Here is an 18,673-nt window from a genome sequence, read left to right as displayed (position 1 = left end):
GAATATCACGGGATTACTTAAAGGCATTTTACAGACTGCATTTCTAATGTGGGTTAGGGCAGGGCTGTGCCTTTCCTTATCTTTTTGCTGTAAGTACTTTAAGGGACACTCACAGTTTGCTGTTCGTGTTGTTCTGTAATGAATCATATCAGTTATGGTGCACTGGCGGCTGGACAAAGGGAATCAGAAGTTTGCATTGTGCTGATTAGTCACTTTTTTTTTTGTTAAGAGCAAGCCATATTTCCATAGCATTTAGCTTATCACAAATATTGGCGTCGGGATCGCAATCGTAAGAAATGTCAGACCAAAATCAAAAATCAGGCTGCCGATAAAATTGATTTATAAATTGATTTTTTTTTTGCTTTTAGAGGGTATTACGATAAAGTGTGCGTGTTGTTGGCAACGTTGGAAATACTACACGGAGATTGTCTGTCAAGTTAAGTGATTGTTTGGGGCAGGGGCAGGGACAGGGTCTAAATCTCGTAATCACATGAGCGTAAATTAACGATAAACCTGTGGTTAATGATAACAGAATAGTTTCAGTACGTAATGGGGCGTGGGCATGTATCTGTTGAGGGTCCTGAGGTATTATCAAAACATCCCACATCAAAAAAATCGCTGCGGACAGCTGTGGTGGGCACGGCACGGCACGTTCCCTGGCCTTGCCCTCTCTCTTTCTCTCTGTCTGTCCATCGGGGCTGTAATCAGCAAAACATAAGCCTCGCGAGCGAGCCAGTGGGAGAGGAGAGGAAGAATACAGTATTTCGAATAAATAGCGGCTACAGTTAAGCGACAGCATTCGTCATTCAGCGGTGATCGTGTGGAGCGGAGTCAGGGCGCGCAACGTTCGTTTTGAAACGGCAGAGTGTTTGAAACGATAAGGTACTAAACTGGAGCTGCCACATGGCATGAAAAGTACCCCAAAACAGTAGTTGTGTGAGTGTGTGTGTGAGAGGATACAATAAGAACTTCCAAGCAGTATTATTTGCCGCGGTTCCACTCAAGTGGTTCATCTGTTTAAATTGAGCGGGGCTCAGTTCGTTCACTCATCACCCAGGATTTAGGGTATATCAGTATATAATGGTATATTTCCGTAATTTGTTGGTACATTGCGGTATATTTTATCGATAATTCCGCGGTCACACTGAAGCAGCTGGTTGCAAGAATATATGTTATTAAACAAAAAGAGACCGCGGAACGGAATAAGGGGAGGCAGGCATAAAAAACGAAACTGCATGTCACGTCGTTGGTGTGGTGGCCGCCAGATACTCGTCAATTGCCGTTAAATAAGTCAACAATTGGAAGCTGAGACAGACTTCTCCCACTGGCACTGACTGTGCTGCTTGCTTCTGCTTCTGTTGGTGTTCAACGTCACCGAATTTGTAAATTGTTCCACGAGCGGGTCTTACGGAATGAGTGAAATGTTCATAAAATGCATATAAGTGTTGTATCGTCTTCAGTTTGTGCTCTTTTTGTGTGTGTGATATAATAAAGCAAATACAACGGCTTTAATTATTTATCAGACCAATACGTTAATTTTCGCCGCTGCCATCCCATCCATCCTGTTGCAAGTAAGCTAAATAGTGTTGAAATTAAAACCAATTATCTGCTATGAAGTGGTGTTAACCTGAAATATTCAATAATTTACATTATGCTTATCTTTTTGGCCATCATCTCTCTCGATTTTTTATGTTCGCGTGAACCAAATAGTGTGAGTGTGCCCCGTGTGTCTGTGTGTGCGTGTGTGAGTGCGCACGCAGGTGTGTGCCAATAACAAAACGTGGAGCCCAAGGTTTATTTTGGGCAGGGTGAGGTTTTTCAAACTCTCTTTTGATCTTTCTTTGGGGAGACATTACCTTATCAACGCTCAACCTTATTGAGGCTCTAAAACAATTGTTTTTCTGTGATAAGAAAACGTCTTTTAAAATGGTAATTCCTCAACAATAGCGCAAAAATGTTCCCAGTGCCTGTGCAATCGTGTTCAAAACTAGCTCTCGCATTTTAATTTAAGAACCTGCAACGAATTCTAAACGTAAACCGAATAATTACAGTTTACAAAAAAAGTAGTTAACACATGTTGGTGGGAAATTGCTGAATAGCTAAAGTAATTTATTTGTAGGTGTTATCATATTTACGCTTACATTGTTGTCGGGTGTTTTGTTGTCTGCGAAACATTTAATTGCTGATTTTTTAGCATTTTCCGCTGATTGAACAAATTGCTACGCAGTTTTTTTGAAATATTTTTGTTTTGGACAGCCAACAAATAACAGAAACTTTTATTTGGATGAGGACAAAGTCAAACACACAAAAAATACATAAACAATGAGAGCGGGAGATGTAGGGGACCGGCGTTAAAGATACACTTACATATTGATTGTGCCTGAGGCAGGCAGTAGATTTTAATATATTCAAAAGTCATATATTATTTTTACTATAAATTACTATAGCTAGAAAGTATGGTTGTTTTTTCCTAAGAAACCACAGGGCAGCAGCAAGAGCTTCATACGCATAACTGGCAAAATCATTACACCCGTCTGGAAGGGTATACAAATATGGAAAATTCAATTGATGTGGCCTTTAATGTAGTGGATTTCTTTGTTTATTTCGGGCATACCAGAGTATTTCTTTTGCAGTAATCAGAATTTATGACTTGTGATATGTACAATCGAGCAACTAGCAACTTTTTAGATCAAAAAATATTAATTTCCGCTTGCCGAACACGTAGCTAAAATTGATATACAATAAAAGTGCATATCATATCAAAATATTTGTACTATACTCATAATATTGAGTGGTACCATGGCATGTGGAGGAGCCACGCACATCTGGTTAAACAGAAGCGATTAAATAAATGCTGTGACAAAAACACGTATTCCAATGAACCAGACAACGCAGCTGAAACAGTTGTATTCGTTACAATTAACCTCTAAATCTTGACCATAGATTCGAAGCCAATTGGCCATTAATGGCGATATCTAAATGTGATCAAACTCTGTGTATAGTAAGGCCTCTACATAATTAGACATCTACCGATGCACTCCGTGCCTTTGTCTTGCTCTGTCCGTCACCAATGAGGCGATGTGGAAAGCAGCAGCAACTGCAGAGCAGAGGCAGAGATAGAGGCAGTGGAGGCAGCCAGCCAGGCGAGAGTGCCTGTCAAGGTGAACCAGCTGATGGTATTTCCAACCTGCCTGCAGGGAACAATATCTTTTGAAGAGCTCTCCATAATACTGTTATGTATTGTACTTGTGTACTGCACTTGTAATCAGTTTTTATTAGATCAACAAATGCACAGAGTTATATGCGGGTCAATATTCGCTAAATTGCAAAATCAAACAAAATTACGGACTCGAAATGAATTTACAGACTCTCTTAGAAATGATTCACAAGCCCTGTTTGTGTGTGTGAGGCTTTGGTGTTATTTCCTCATCCGTACATGCCATATAAACATGTATATTATTATATACTTATATTACAGTAATACTGTAGCAGGCGTTATCAATTAGACCAACCAAATGACTGTCAAACTACAAGTAAAAAACCCCCATACATACATATGTATATTTATTTTTTATTCCGGGAAATTGTTATACTTTTTGGATGCTCATTTTTAGCACTGCCCCCAAAAAATGAGACATAGAATATGGCTGCTGTTATGGCTGCAGACATCACGCACTTAGATAATTATATTTTATAACTTTTATTGTTTGTTTTTTGCATTATGATAATGCTAATTGAGGCACAGATCAGGCAGACAGACACACAAACAGACAGATGCTTAATTAAATGGAAATTGTGTGAATGGCAGGTGCAACAATCACACAAATTGAATACGAGTATAGTCGTAGTCGTGTGTATAATTAAGCATAGAGCAATTGATTGACAGTCAAAGCAAACAATCCAAACAGAACGTAACAATAGATTCGTGTCCATATATAAATAAACTAGTTAAATGTATATATTCTTGTCAACCTCTTCCACAGCATGTCTTCGAATGAGGCCTATCACAAGAACGTTGAGCCGGGTGCCGGTGGCGATGGTCCCAGCGGTTCGAGTGGGAGTAATGGAGGAACAGCAGGAGGCAGCCATAGCAATCAATTGCACCATCAGCAGATACTCAATGAAACCACATATCTGAAACCCGCCGCCAAGCAAGCCTATTTCAGCGATGAAAAGGTCCTCATACCCGAAGATGATCACACAAGTGTAAGTCTTCAAAGTCTCTCTCCTAAGTCCTAACTATTGATAAAAGAAAATCAAACTAGAACTAACATGACTTGACCTTCCCCTTGCAGATGGGTTTCAGCTTTCGCAAGCTGTGGGCCTTCACGGGACCCGGTTTTCTCATGTCGATTGCATATCTAGATCCCGGCAACATCGAATCCGATTTGCAGTCGGGCGCCGCTGCCAAGTACAAAATCTTGTGGGTCTTGCTATGGGCCACCGTCTTGGGTCTGCTCATGCAACGCTTGGCTGCAAGGTGAGTGGCTGAGCGCTCTCTCGCTCTCTCGCTCTCCCTCTTGGAAAGTGTCTAATTTATAATCATTAAATTTGTGTGCAGGCTGGGTGTGGTAACGGGCTTGCATCTGGCTGAAATGTGCTATCGCCAGTACAAGCGTTTGCCGCGTTGGATACTCTGGATCATGATTGAGATCGCCATCATTGGATCCGATATGCAGGAGGTCATTGGCACGGCCATTGCCATCTATCTGCTATCGAATAAAGCGTAAGTTGTGCTAATGCAGCATGAGGATTCTTATATGTAATTCCCCTTCTTTTTGGCAGTGTGCCTTTGTGGGGAGGCGTGCTGATCACCATTGTCGACACGTTTACGTTCCTCTTTCTGGATAAATACGGTTTGCGTAAGCTGGAGTTCCTATTTGGGTTCCTCATCACAATCATGGCTGTCACATTTGGCTATGAGGTAAGCCCCCAAAACAAAAAGCCCCTAAATTCTAAGTAGATTTATTCAAAATAGCCCAAAAGTTCTCCTGGAGACACTCAATTGCCTGTCGGGCGTGAACATAATAAAATGTTTAAACAATTGCGATAAACACAGAGGCAGTAAAAAGGAGAAGAAAAAAACTAAATTGTTTGTGTGCTGTTTTAGCGCTTTTGCCTAAAGCCATTGTCACGGAATTTGCAAATTACCTCAGTTCGCGGGGCGTTTTTTTCGTGCTATTGATTGGAGCAGCCACCCATCAAACGGAAGCCCTTAAAACGAACCTATGCACACATTCAGAGACCCAGAGACATATTTACTACGCAGATAAAGATAATAAGTAATTGTACTTGAGTCGTCTGTCCAGCAGAAACCCCCGCAGATGATTAGATAAGCTTGCACTTGCACATTTCATTCCATATGGCAGATGTGGAAGCACATGATGCTGCCCGGATATGACAAACAATACCACATGGGAGACAAAACAATTACAGGCCTTATCTGTTTGTTGTACAAGCCAAAATATTGTACGAGTTTGTATGCTTATCCATGGGGAGTTTTTTTCTTCCATATCAAGAAGCAAATAATGAGCAAACACTTTGGACATGTTGGGGGAATTTTCTATGGGTAAAGCAGTAACTAATCCTTACGTTTTGTTGCCAATCCTTTTAGTACATTGTCTCGGCACCCAATCAAGTGGAGGTACTCGAGGGTATGTTTGTGCCCTGGTGCTCCGACTGCAACTCAAATGTTTTGCTACAGGCAGTGGGTGTTGTCGGAGCTGTCATCATGCCACACAATCTCTACTTGCACTCGGCTCTGGTCAAGGTAAGTTTTTATTTAAATATCTGAAGAAACGTAATTAATGGAGCTTTTCCTTTACAGTCCCGCGATATTGATCGTCGCCAGCCCAAGAAAGTGAGCGAAGCGAATTTCTACTTCTTCATTGAGGCCTCTGTGGCTCTATTTGTGTCGTTCATCATTAACCTCTTTGTGGTGTCCGTGTTTGCCCATGGCATGTATGGCAAGACCAATAAGGATGTGGTAAGTGGGAAAAACTTCCTCCCTATCTTAGGCACTTAATCATTCGATTTATTTTGCTAGCTCGATATCTGCACTAACAAATCAATGTACGCGGATGCCCTGGTGTCGTTTGTGGACAACCAGAATGGCACAGCCATCATCGATGCGGATCTGTACAAGGGCGGACTCTTTCTGGGCTGCACTTTCGGTGCAGTGGCCATGTACATTTGGGGTGTGGGCATACTGGCCGCTGGCCAGAGCTCCACCATGACTGGCACCTATGCGGGTCAGTTCTCGATGGAGGGTTTCCTCAATCTGCAGTGGCCGCGCTGGTGTCGCGTGCTGGTCACGCGCTGCATTGCCATCATACCGACCTTCTGCCTGGCCATGTTCAGCCAAATGGAAGATCTAACCAACATGAATGACATTCTGAACGCGGTGATGTCGCTACAGTTGCCCTTCGCTGCAATACCCACCATAGCGTTCACCTCATGTGCGGCCATTATGGGAGAGTTTGTCAACGGATTGTGAGTGCTGCTACGCTTTAACCTTGCTCTTTGGTTTATTTCATTCTTTTCTGTACTTGCAGGGGTAACAAAATCGTTTCTATATGTCTCACGATTGTGGTTATTGGCGTCAATTTGTACTTTGTGATTGTGCAAGTGGAGAACATGCAGATCGAAGGCGGTCTGCTGGCTTTAGTTTGTGAGTAGAACTCGTAAATCTTTCTTCACTCTGAACTTACTGAACTAATGTTTGCCTTTCTTCCTCTCTCTTTTTTTGTGGATTTGCAGGCATATTTGCCATTCTATATATACTATTTAATTTATATCTTGTGATACACATGGCCGCCTGCATGGGCAATCAGCGTCTGATGAATAGTCGGGTGAGTACTCCACACAACAGGGCGGGCGGCACTTATCAATTAAGAAATCACAAATCACGCATCGCCAGATATCGCACATCAAACTGGCGGTCTGACATTATCAAATTACGTGACTCTGAACACCAGTTGATGGTTTTTCGAGGCTTAGTTGTGGGGCTTATGCCGTGTTGTTGGGGCAGTCCACTTCCATCTACTGTTACTAAATGATATTCTCTCTATCTATCTTTGTATGTTTTACAGTGGGTGCAGCGTTTTGTGTTGCCTAGCCAGAACAGCTTTTCGATAAAGAATGCCAACTCAACGTATGCCAGGTATGTCCAAGAATTATTTTCACCAAAATCTCGACGCACACCCAACACGCACCGATGCACACTCCACTTCACTTCACACTCTCTCTGTATCTATCTCTCTAGAGATAGGGGCTCTAAACTAACCTTTCAGTTAACCATTTGAACTGCACTGAACTACTCCTTCGAATTGGCTTGAACTATTTCAAATTTAACTCTTCCTTACTGCTAACTAAACTCTTCTATGAATCGTTCATCTGGTTAAGAACTTTCAACAATTGAAACTCTCTCTCTCTCTTCTTTCGACTCTTCACAGTGATGTAACTTTAGTTGTAGGCGAATCAGCTACTAACAAAACGGTGAAAGGTCTTGAGACCGTTTCGGAGAAGGTTCCTAACTGAATCATCCTTGGTGACTCATTATGGCTAACCCTCCCACAGCCTACACACACACGCACACACTAACTACCTACCTACCCTTGTGATATTAACACTAAATCACACGCTTAACAACACTAACAAGTACCTAATAGGGCTCTACAACACTCTAGAATTTACGAGTACTCGTATAAGGCATGTCTTTAGGGGATCTACGTTTGTACATTCAGCATTTACCACCCCATCCACTGTGGGTTCCTATAGATAGTAAGAAATATTAAGAAATAATACTGGTAAGTTTTCACTGATTGCTTTATCAAGCATTGTGGGGTATTATGTACTTTCTAAGGCTTTTTGGACGCTTAGCACGTTGAATAAAGTTTTGCATTTATGGCTGCGAATTACCTGGAAATGTCTTTAAATTTATTGTTGATTGGTCTCGGCTTTAAGTAGTAAGCGGAGCCCATTCTAAACCTGGAAACACTGCTTTTGGGAAGAAGGATGGCGAGTCTATAGTGGATGACCAAAGAACCTGAAGGAAGAAAAACTGGAGTTTATACACCTTCCATGCCAAAAACAATTCCTATAATATTTAAGTTTTAGATTAGTTTTAGCTCTAGTCATCAACGGATTAGTTTTCATTGGAGGGTTTCTGGTTTGTTGGTTGGTTGGTTGGTTCAAGGGCTATCCAAAAGCACAGTGGGCGTGGCACCCTCAACTATAAAAATTAACCACACAAATTTAATTCAAATAAAACTAAAAATAAAATAATTTTTTTAGATTTTCAAAATTTATTTATTATATTTACGCTCAGCCCCGGCAGCCCTGTTTTCTCTGTATATGTGTTTTGTGTTCTATCACTGTCTCTCTGTTCTCTCTCTCTTCATGTACTGTCTTATACTACACCCCACTCTTATACTCTGTGTCTACTACTGATACCGGATTGATTGATGTTTCCCATTCATTTTGTGGCTAATTGAAATGTACAAAAAAAATATTCCAAATTGACACACACAAACCAAACAAACACCCACACGAACAACAAAATTTGTATAATCTATTTATGTGGAAATGGATTTTTTGGCATTGATACAAAACAATGAGAAAACGTTTTTCAAAATTATTATTGAATTTCCAAAGAATGGGCCAAAATATGCAAAATTTCAATGCAACATAAAAATAGAAAGAAACGAAAAAGAAAAATTATAAAAATGAATAGCACTTGATTTTTGGATCGCTTTGAGAACGCGTGCCGTAGGAAATTCAATTAAAAATCCATTTTTGATTTCCCGAAAATGCTGCTGCTGCTGGCCAAAATCTGATTTTCTCTCTTTGTTTGGGGTCTCGCATCGACATCTTCAACTCTGGATCGGACCTTGTACATATTGTACACATCCATAAATATAGCGAGCTGACACTTAACGATAATGGAATCTCAAGAAACTCGATACAGAATCAGAATCTACCCCAACGAAGCCAACTAAGATAGTCTTAAGATCCTCCAATTACCCCTTCTCATTTTAAAGAAATTAGTTTTGCACTCTTCTACTGTATGTAAATGTTGTAAAGAATTTATGCTCCTACTCTATAAGTATTAGATGTTCTTTTAATCTTTATGTAGCTCTATTTATTAGACAAATTTTGTACGTATTACTCTACTGAACACATTTGGTTGATATTAAACACTTTTGTATAAACCTATCTGTATGCCTGCTGTACTTGATAATAGTGTATCTATGTATCTATATCTATGTCTGTATTTATTAACTGTAGAAAGAAATAAATATTACATATATTTTCCACTCCTATTGCCAGATAATAATAAATACGATATTCGTTTTAGTGTTTCTTCTTTTGCCTTTGTTATTAACTTTTAATTGTTTCTCTCTGTGTTATCTGTGATATCTTTCTTGTGGGAGTTGTTGTTTGAATTTCTATGTTTTTTCTAACTAGAATATTTTTGTGGGGTTTTTAATGAAAGTTATGGCGGACGAAGTGTACGTATATCTATTGTAGAGATTTGTGTAGATAAATAAATAATATATCTAAATAAATGTAGAGCTTGGAAAGTAAATGTTGATCTATTGTTATCTACAATATCTTAAGAGCAATCTTTAGAGTACAAAAAACCTTTAAGAGACATACAAATTATGTAGAAGAATAAATTATGTGTGTAATTGATGTACTATATATTTATGATCTATTATGGCGATCGATTGATAGACAGATAGAACTATCGTTATATTAATCGATACTAACAAAAAAAGGTTGCATTTTGCTTAGTCGAATAGTCGGGAGGATCTGGCTATAAGAATCCATTGAAAGGTGTACAAGAATTGATGCTTCTGTGCATTAAAACATGCATAAAAGATAAATAAATAGCAGCAATCCATAAGGATCTGGATTTGCTGCAAAATATGTGAGCCATAGTTGAAAAACATTGGTAAATAAATAAAAAGTTAGTTACAAAACTTCGCACACATTTGATCAGCTGAGACCATTTTCTACCACAATTCTTTTATTTTTTGTTCCTTCAATGATAAATGAGAGAGATATGTAAATCACCTACCTACACTCATCTCACAGAGTCATTTCAAACTGCACTTACATCAATCATCAATCATCATTCACTTATCTGTCTGAATATCCTTTGCAGAATTGCGACGAGCGGCGACAACGAAGCGGATGTTATGGATGGCGAGGATGATGCGTAGCCATTACTGTGCTGCACTGATTCCGATGGCAGTGAGGAGGTTTGTTTCACCAACAGCAACAACAACGAATCCGGGTGCCCCAGCAGCAACGTAAACGGCGGCCCCGGTCACCATGTGGTCATCAGCTAGCATTGGCATTTGAATTGGCATTCGTCTGCATGGAAGCAGCGGCAACAAACCACTCGACAATGGACACAATGTGGCAAAGTTCCCCTGGCGGACAGGCGGAATGGATTGGGTTGTATTGTGGCTTCGGGTATTATTTTCTAAAAAATGGTTCTCCAAGAGAACCGGGGATCAGTGTAAAACAATAACTAAATTTTACTTTTTAATGCATACCAAAAGAAAAGCAAAGCAAAAGTGCAAAAAAGAAAAGAAAAGATCAGCAAAGCACATCCATAACAGATCATCCATGTTAGAAATTGATCGCAAAAAACACTTTTTAATAATGCTAATAATCATAAAGTCTATTAATAATAGGGCTGTGAAATTTACTGAGCGTATATCGAAGCACATGTATTGTCTACTTAATCGTGTGTGTGTGAAAATTTGTCTATAGAAATTGCATAAATTTGTGGAACCTTTGTGGAGAGCAAAAGCAATTAATGTATTTCGTATTCCTTATTTATTTTATACTGTTTTACTTAAGAACTCTCTTTCTCTTTATGCAATGTTGCAAAACCTTAGTCTCCTAGCTAGTTCATTCATTACAAACAAATATATTTCAAAAATTGTTGTGTACAAAATTCACTATAAATAATAAACATTGTATTCTATTAAATGTGTATATTTTGCGATTTTTGGGTAACAGTTTGTGGACAGGAATTTAAACAGGAATTTATGCATGAAGATTACAGAAATTACATCACAAAATTGGGCGGTTACCTAAGCTTCTGTTTAGGCTTGGCCACAATCAACAAAGTATTCCACGTAACCGACACTTAATAGCTTATAGTTTAACTTATAGTTTAGCTAACATTTTAATTAATGAATGCGAAAAGCCCCAACCTTTAATGGGATTGAAACAATCACTTGAATAGCCGCATCCAATTTGTGTTTGAATGGATGCAGAGCTTAGGGTAGCTATAAAAGGGGTTGGCTGGCTAGTTGCCAGCTCATCCATTAATTAGCCGACAACAAGAACGAATCGTAATGAGGTTTACAATATTCATGGGATGTCTAGCGCTAGTTTGGGGACAGCTGCGTACGTTTTAAGAGACCTACAGGAGACTCTAATCAAATTGTATAATTTATAGCTCCAGATATAGAGAAGTGTCAAGCTGGCGATGCCATCTGCATTGCAAAAACCATCACCCACATCTTGCAGTCCTATTCCAAGGGAATACCCGCCATAGGACTCGATGCCGTCGATGCAATTAGCTTTGAGAACGTCATCGTTAGCCGGAAAGAATCCTCAAAGTTGGACCTTATGTTTCACACCCTCACTGTGAGAGGCTTTGAGAACACGACAGTGCTGGATGCCAAGGGTTTCGATGGAGATTCGATGCCGAGAGTCTTCGAACTGAGCGCCTTTACACCTCTACTACGACTCGAGGGGGAATACGAGACCCAAGGCATACTCCTAACGATGCCCATACAGGGTCGTGGACAGGCGTTGGTGGAACTTAAGGATTGCCAGTTCCGCTGCAAGGTGAGGGTTGTGGAGGAGCATCGTTTGGATGGCAAACGTTACATGGAAATTCCAAAAGTGAAGTGTTTGGTGGATGTTCAAAGGTAAGAAAAGATTTGTAATCAGTTCCGGCAGCTCATTGGTGTCTCATATTATCAGCATGCACATCAACTTTGAGAATTTGTTCAACAACAAGCAACTGAGTGACACCGTAAATGAATTGGCCAACAATAATTGGTTGGAAATTTGGAAAACACTGCGAAAAGGCATCAATTCGGCGCTGGATCAGGTGGCCGGAACAATACTCAGAAGAGTGGCGAATAAAGTGTCTTATGATGATTTCTATCAGTTGTAAAATATATTTATTAGAGGTACATACTTGAATATACTTTGCTTTAACTTTGGGGATCTGGGATGGTATGTGCCTGGAAGTTATAGATTTTTTCCTGCAACACAGCTACCTGTAATGATAGACTTCGATTGAAGAATGCTGCGAGTATTACTGGTTGCAGCTTAATCCAGATTAATGTGTGTATTTTATTACGTGGCATGGGTTAAAGCTCAAAGTGGGCAAAGCTTTTGCAATGATAACTTACTGAAAATTATATATCTATCTATCCATCTATATAGTATTTATATCGAGAACTTGTTATGATAATGGCAGCTGGTTTTGTATTTCCTCATAAATGTTTTTCTCGCTGTAAAGGCAAAACGTTTCTACACGATCCAAGTAGTTGCCCATCGGCTATGCAAGTGATTTGGTTACGTTTTCGGGTGCGGACGGTTAAGAGAGCTTGAAAAGATGCATTGCCTGCCCTGTATACTCTGGATCATCGTGGAGTTCTTTGTCGGCTTGCAATGCCAAACATTTCGTGAGTAGGCCGCAGTCACTTTCCGGTGGAACATCCTACTGAAAATCCTTTTCTCTGTGCAGCTGAAAAGGTGCAGAAATGTCATTATGGAGATGGCAAGTGCCTGGCAGAGTCGGCCAATGCTCTGATACGTAATTATCCCAAGGGCATACCCGAGATCAACCTCAAGCCCTTCGATGTGGTGTCTGTGAAGGATTGGTTGCTGGTCAACGATTCACAGGTGGGCGGTGCCTGGTACTACTTTCTGCTGTACAATCAAATAAATCTTGGCTTCGAGAACACCACCATCACCGAGATCAAAGGCTTCGATCGGGATCCCACCAAATCCAAGATAGAGATCCGTGGCAAGATACCCAGATTGGTATACAAGGGCAAGTACCAGGCCAAGGGTCGCATGCTCTGGTTTGTGGACATCAATTCCCAAGGCGATTCCAATTCGGATTTCCTCAACTTTCGCTTCGATCTGACGCTGAAAGTGCGCACCGAATACAGGAACAACAAGCGATACTTGAAGATATATGAACTGGTGCCCAACATACGACTGGATCGGTGAGTAAAAGTTATCCAAGGGAGCTAAGTCGTGTTTCATTTGATAATTTCTGATAATAGCTGGATCCAGTGGATGGACGACTTCTTTCCGGATAACTTTGACATGACCATAGCCATTAATAATCTATTTAATCGGAATTGGGTTGAGTTCTGGAACGAGTTGGAGCCGAGTATATTGCGTCTGTTCGAAACGGTGTTCCTGGGAATGATTGAAGATCTGTCCTACAACATACCCTACGATGATCTCTTCCTAGCCGATGCAGAGTCCGTTTAGATATTAAGCTATACAATCGGGTATATAATTCCCCGTGTATTAAACTGTTTGTGACATTAAAGGCAAGTGAAAAATGTCCAACCGAATACCAAAGAAACAAGTTGCATGCCTGATTCATATATTTTTTTGTTCGCTTCCACCCCACGGATTATCGGGAAAGCTCAACTCTGTACATATGTTGATGGGGGGTCGTTTTGTCTGTATGTAAACTGGTTCTAGACTGAATGCACAATCCTATTAAGTTTGTCGGCCTTATATAACTTCTATCTATTACCATTATATTGTAATTTTATTCGCTGATCAACCGCTGTGGCCAGCAGTCTACAGTCTAGAGTAGAGAGTTAAAATGCGTTCCATTTACAGCAAAGTAGTTCTAAGCCTACAACTAATCATAGTCTATCGATGCCAAGCAATGAGTGTGTATTTTGTGTATGATAAAACTAAAACTTTTCCTATCTGAAGCTTGTATCCAATTCTCTCTCTGAGATTTAACCCAGGATATACAAAGATGCCGCTTTGGGGACACCGATTGCCTCATCGAGAGCATGAACAGCATCATCAAGAGATATCCCAAAGGCATACCATCAATCGGCATGAAACCCATCGATGTGGTGGACATAATGGACTCGCAAATATGGAATAATGCACAGAGGGGTCCCGTCTGGTTCATGTTCAAGATGTTCGATCAGGTCAACTATGGCTTTGAGAATACAACAATCACAAAGGTTAGGGGCTTTGATAAGAATCCAACCACATCGCATATTGAGATACTCGGCGAGATTCCAAGCCTTATACACAAGGGCATGTACACGGCTGTTGGAAAGTTGCTGTTCATTCAAATGAATGCAACTGGAGAATTCATATCGGATTTTCAGAATTTTAAATTCACCCTCAAGCTTAAAGTATTGCTGGAATATCGAAACAATAAGCGCTACTTGAAGATGTACGAACTGGTGCCACGCGTGAGTTTGGAACGGTAAGAAAAGACAATATTTCGATCTGTATAAATCAGTGATTGAAAATACTTTCAGTTGGATTATCTGGCTGGATGAATTCTTTCAAGAGAACACCGATCTAACAATACTCGTGAATCAGGTGTTCAATGCTCATTGGGTGGAGTTTTGGAATGAGCTGGAGCCCTCGATTCTAAGGGTATTTCGGAGTGTTTTCACTCGCATGATAGAGGATATATTCGAAAAGGTTTCCTATGATGATTTGTTCCTCAATTAAATAGACTTTCTAGTACGTGAAAATATGTCATTCTTTATGTTAGATAATTATTTTGTATTATATTAAAACAAATCAAAAAACAAACGAAAATGCTAATATTGCAAGTAGTACGAGTAGGTAGAGCTTTCGACCGGTTCTCTAAGCATAGTCCAAGCAGCTCATAACTAAGTTCTAGTTAAACGTACAATTCACATTGTAAACGACTGCTGAATGTGCTGGAAGTGAATCAATTGGCTCTATATAAGAGAATGCGTGATATAATCATCTTTGTGCTGTGCCTGCAGTTCATCAGATCATTGCAGGGTCAAATATTACGTAGGTAACGGGAACTTTTTATTTAATTCGATCAATTACTCACTTTTTGTGATTGTCCTGCAGCAAAGGATATACCAAAATGCCGCTTCGGTGACTCGGAGTGCATTGTGGACTCAATGAACAAGATAATACGACGCTATCCGAGGGGAATACCCGCATTGGGCATGAAGCCCATCGATGTGGTGGATATTCGCAACTCAAAGTTCTGGGACAATCCGAAAGTGGGCGCCTTCTGGCTGCAGTTCAATCTCTTCGATCAGGTGAACTATGGCTTTGAGAACACAACGATCACAAAGGTCAAGGGCTTCACCAAGAATCCCACAACCAGTCTGATGGAAATACACGGCCGGATACCGAGTCTCATCCACAAGGGTCGCTACATGTCTCAGGGTCGTGTATGGATTGTGGAATTAAACTCCACGGGCGAACAGCTGTCGGATTTTCAGAATTTTCGATTCGTACTCAAGCTAAAGGTGATCATGGAGTATCGGAATAATAAGAGATATTTGAAGATATACCAACTGAATCCCATTGTCAATATGGATCGGTAAGCTATCTAATTTTACTCCTAAACAATGGTAATCTTCACATTGATTTGCAGTTGGGTCTTCTGGCTGGATAATTTCTTTGAGGAGAACACAGACATGACGATTGCCATTAATCAGGTTTTCAATCAGCATTGGGTGGAATTCTGGAACGAGTTGGAGCCCACAAATTTGCGGATATTTGCGAGTGTTTTTCGTGATTTAATTGAGGATATTCTGCACAAAGTATCCTATGATGACATGTTCCTACCGGATGGCATAGAGACTCGCGTGAACGATTAAAATCGAATTAACACTCACACACAGACCAACATGTGCAATTGCATTTATTCTAGAGAAGGACAAATATTGAAACCGGTTTTGGGTCCATAGATTAGCAATGAATGTAGTAGCACCAGCCAGCCCGCTGATCACAATTCATGCTAGACAGACAATCGATTGTTATTTTGCAGTTGAGCTTCGACCAGTGCCAGAGCAGGTTCTAGTGTTTGAATATAATTAAGCCCACTATTCGTGACTAAAGTTAAGTCAACTACAAATATTCAATTGAAAAGTATGAACAAGCTGCTGGCAATCACTTGGCTGTGCTGCATCTGCATTGGTGCATCCCTTGCCGCGGAGCTACGTGCGTAAAAGACATTGATACAAAAAGGTTTAATCTTTTATTCATGGGAATATCAAATCAACATTTCCAGCTGAAGATATAGAAAAGTGTCGCTTTGGTGACTCCCCCTGCTTCGTGCGGACACTAAATGATCTGATCAAGCGATATCCGAAGGGCATTCCAGAGATTGGTCTGCCGCCGCTCGACAAGTACAGCTTTCCAGATACTTCCGTACTGGACTCGCCCCATCGTGGCCCCATCTGGATGACCTTTCACATGCGCGATAATGTGCACAAAGGCTTCAACAATGCCACAGTCACACATGTGGAGGGTTTCCTGCAGGATCCAACCAAGCAGCAGATTATACTCAAGGCTCGCCTGCCACGACTCGTCCACGATGCCACCTACGACATGCAGGGCAGATTTATGCTCTTTGTGATGAACACCACGGGCAAACTGCAGTCGGATTTCCAGAATTTTCGCCTAACTTTGACCATCAAAGTGATACTGGAGTATCGGAATAACAAGCGTTACTTGAAGATCTACGATATGGTGCCGGTCATTGACATCGCTCGGTAAGTGGTGGACAACAGGGAGGAGTACAGAACTGGGTTCTAATCCCTGAAATTTGCAGATGGATTGTTTGGTTCGATAACTTGTACAAGGAGAACGAGGATGTGACCATTGCCTTGAATAACTCCTTCAACAAGCACTGGCTGGAGTTCTGGAATGACTTGGAGCCCGCTCTGCTGAGATCCTTCTCCGCCGGCTTCACTGTACTGCTGAACACGGTCTTCGAGAAGGTCGCCTACGATGATATGTTTCTGCCGGATATTGATATACGAATTGGCTATAGAGACGATTAAATCGGAGTAGAAATATATCAAGGTTTATTCAGATTTTCCATATTTATGGTACTGCCCATCGGCTTGCAGTTCGTCGTAGAATATGTGATCGTTGTAGGACTCATCTCGGTGAAACATGTGCTGATATCCCTGCGTGCTGCTGCCACGCTTAAACTTGCGATGATCAGCCTTGAGTTTCACCAACTTCTGTCGGATGTGGGGTTGAGCCAGATGCTGCAAGGGTGAGGATTCCTCGTCCTCATCCTCAAGATCTCTCTGCTGCTGACGTTTCCTTCGACGATATGTTCTCCGCTTTGCTGGCGGTCGCAGCGGTCGCAGCACAATACGAAATGGCACCATTTGCAGCTTTTTCTTGGGCTGTGGCTTCTTCCTCCACATCCCTTTGTACTGGTCCACCACGCTGCACGTTTGCATGTCCTTGGGTTTGGGTATGCCAGCATCCAATTTGGGTGGACACTGCAGCACAAAGTAGAGCTTGCTCTTCTTGCTGCTGCTGCTACTTGGGCTCTCCTCAGTGTCCGCGTCCAGCAGTTGAGCTGCCGGCACCTTGTAGTAGGCAAACATGTTCCGCTCCACCACAATGGCCATGGCCGTAGGCGCTCCCGGCGGTGCGTTCAGCTGCTGCAGCAGTCCCAATGCCAATGCCAACTGCCACATGATTGCGGCTCAACTAGTAGTTGCCGCTGCAACAGGCAGCCCCATTGACAGTTTATAAGTCTGCGGCACTTTCAGGCTTGGCTGATTTCTTGCATAATTTGTGTGTGGTTTTGGTTTTGTGGTTTGGTTTTGCGGGGTGCAAGTTCAACGAACCACCAGGCCCATGGCACGCGACTGAGTCGGGGACCTTGTTCAATCGATTAGAAGTGGCAAAAACTTTACTTTAGTTTTGTAGCCGGAAGACATGCAATTATCTGTTGCTTGGCTCAACAGTTGAGAGTTTTTCTTTTCGTTTTTTACGGCCACGTGTTGCATTGCATGCGCCTGCGCTGTGGTTTGCCATTAAAAAAGGATATTTTTATAGCAAATTTGTAGTTTTTGCTTAGGGTTGGGTGAGATGTCTCCCCAACTTACCCCTGACCATCTGTTGCCATTGGAATGCAACAATTTCTGGCGTGATTGCAAGACATTTGCCAAAATCCAACAGAGCTATTTGTGGCCAGGTGTTTGACAGGCTTTTTAGGACCTGTAGGAGTTTTGTTTTTGCATGTTGCATGCCGTTTGGGCAATCAATTTTAGTATCTAATTGGAAGTTGAGCTATTTATTAAGAATTATTTAGGAGGTGTATATTTTTGTTCGTAGTTTAGAGTATTTAAGAAACCACATATAAGGTGAAGCTACTGTCACTCTATAACCACAGCTGTTCTCTTTCAAGAACCGTTAGTATGCATGAAAACAGCAACAACCAATTAGTGCTATCTATCCCTTTCTAGCACTTGTCGCACTGAGATGGCACCTCTCTTTCTGCGTCATATTGATTCTCACACATCCAATTCCTCACACACACACATGCAATCACAGCGAAGATTGCTGTTGCATTTACAGTTGCACTAGCAAACGA

At 41.1% G+C, this 18,673-nt stretch overlaps 7 protein-coding genes across 10 annotated transcripts; 6 read left to right on the top strand and 1 right to left on the bottom strand.

The window, feature by feature from the left end:
* The first annotated feature begins 784 nt into the window (after nt 1-784).
* LOC117585097 (protein Malvolio) lies at nt 785-10,579 on the top strand. Of its 4 annotated transcripts, none has more exons than XM_034274369.1 (11): nt 3,985-4,206; nt 4,296-4,480; nt 4,562-4,726; nt 4,786-4,924; nt 5,615-5,770; nt 5,828-5,986; nt 6,047-6,492; nt 6,555-6,670; nt 6,760-6,851; nt 7,092-7,162; nt 10,172-10,579. In XM_034274369.1, exons 1-11 carry the CDS (start codon nt 3,985-3,987, stop codon nt 10,227-10,229), a joined length of 1,809 nt encoding a protein of 602 aa, XP_034130260.1. In that variant the 3' UTR covers nt 10,230-10,579. The 4 variants fall into 4 exon arrangements, with proteins under 4 accessions (XP_034130262.1, XP_034130260.1, XP_034130259.1 ...); XM_034274368.1 differs by lacking the exon at nt 10,172-10,579 and adding an exon at nt 8,923-9,214; XM_034274367.1 differs by lacking the exon at nt 10,172-10,579 and adding an exon at nt 7,455-7,927.
* A 770-nt stretch (nt 10,580-11,349) lies between these two features.
* Nucleotides 11,350-12,242, top strand: LOC117585107 (circadian clock-controlled protein). Its single transcript, XM_034274386.1, has 3 exons — nt 11,350-11,433; nt 11,486-11,963; nt 12,019-12,242. The coding sequence occupies exons 1-3, from the start codon at nt 11,382-11,384 to the stop codon at nt 12,212-12,214; spliced, it is 726 nt and encodes a 241-aa protein (XP_034130277.1). The 5' UTR covers nt 11,350-11,381; the 3' UTR covers nt 12,215-12,242.
* Nucleotides 12,243-12,581: 339 nt separating this feature from the next.
* On the top strand, nt 12,582-13,640 carry LOC117585105 (protein takeout-like). The gene is made up of 3 exons (XM_034274384.1): nt 12,582-12,731; nt 12,794-13,280; nt 13,341-13,640. Exons 1-3 carry the CDS (start codon nt 12,662-12,664, stop codon nt 13,552-13,554), a joined length of 771 nt encoding a protein of 256 aa, XP_034130275.1. The 5' UTR covers nt 12,582-12,661; the 3' UTR covers nt 13,555-13,640.
* A 72-nt stretch (nt 13,641-13,712) lies between these two features.
* Nucleotides 13,713-14,809, top strand: LOC117585106 (circadian clock-controlled protein-like). The gene is made up of 3 exons (XM_034274385.1): nt 13,713-13,970; nt 14,041-14,530; nt 14,586-14,809. The coding sequence occupies exons 1-3, from the start codon at nt 13,901-13,903 to the stop codon at nt 14,782-14,784; spliced, it is 759 nt and encodes a 252-aa protein (XP_034130276.1). The 5' UTR covers nt 13,713-13,900; the 3' UTR covers nt 14,785-14,809.
* A 159-nt stretch (nt 14,810-14,968) lies between these two features.
* LOC117585104 (circadian clock-controlled protein) lies at nt 14,969-15,949 on the top strand. The gene is made up of 3 exons (XM_034274383.1): nt 14,969-15,099; nt 15,163-15,646; nt 15,701-15,949. The coding sequence occupies exons 1-3, from the start codon at nt 15,033-15,035 to the stop codon at nt 15,924-15,926; spliced, it is 777 nt and encodes a 258-aa protein (XP_034130274.1). The 5' UTR covers nt 14,969-15,032; the 3' UTR covers nt 15,927-15,949.
* Nucleotides 15,950-16,020: 71 nt separating this feature from the next.
* On the top strand, nt 16,021-17,147 carry LOC117585103 (protein takeout). Its single transcript, XM_034274382.1, has 3 exons — nt 16,021-16,269; nt 16,340-16,823; nt 16,883-17,147. The coding sequence occupies exons 1-3, from the start codon at nt 16,200-16,202 to the stop codon at nt 17,112-17,114; spliced, it is 786 nt and encodes a 261-aa protein (XP_034130273.1). The 5' UTR covers nt 16,021-16,199; the 3' UTR covers nt 17,115-17,147.
* LOC117585108 lies at nt 17,132-17,805 on the bottom strand. Its single transcript, XM_034274388.1, has one exon. It carries the CDS (start codon nt 17,769-17,771, stop codon nt 17,139-17,141), a length of 633 nt encoding a protein of 210 aa, XP_034130279.1. The 5' UTR covers nt 17,772-17,805; the 3' UTR covers nt 17,132-17,138.
* Nucleotides 17,806-18,673: the final 868 nt, after the last annotated feature.

The sequence above is a fragment of the Drosophila guanche genome, unplaced genomic scaffold (assembly GCF_900245975.1).
Source record: "Drosophila guanche unplaced genomic scaffold, DGUA_6, whole genome shotgun sequence".
NCBI lineage: Eukaryota > Metazoa > Arthropoda > Insecta > Diptera > Drosophilidae > Drosophila > Drosophila guanche.
The sequence above is the reverse complement of the archived record's forward strand: the minus strand, read 5'-3'. Positions and strand labels throughout refer to the sequence as shown.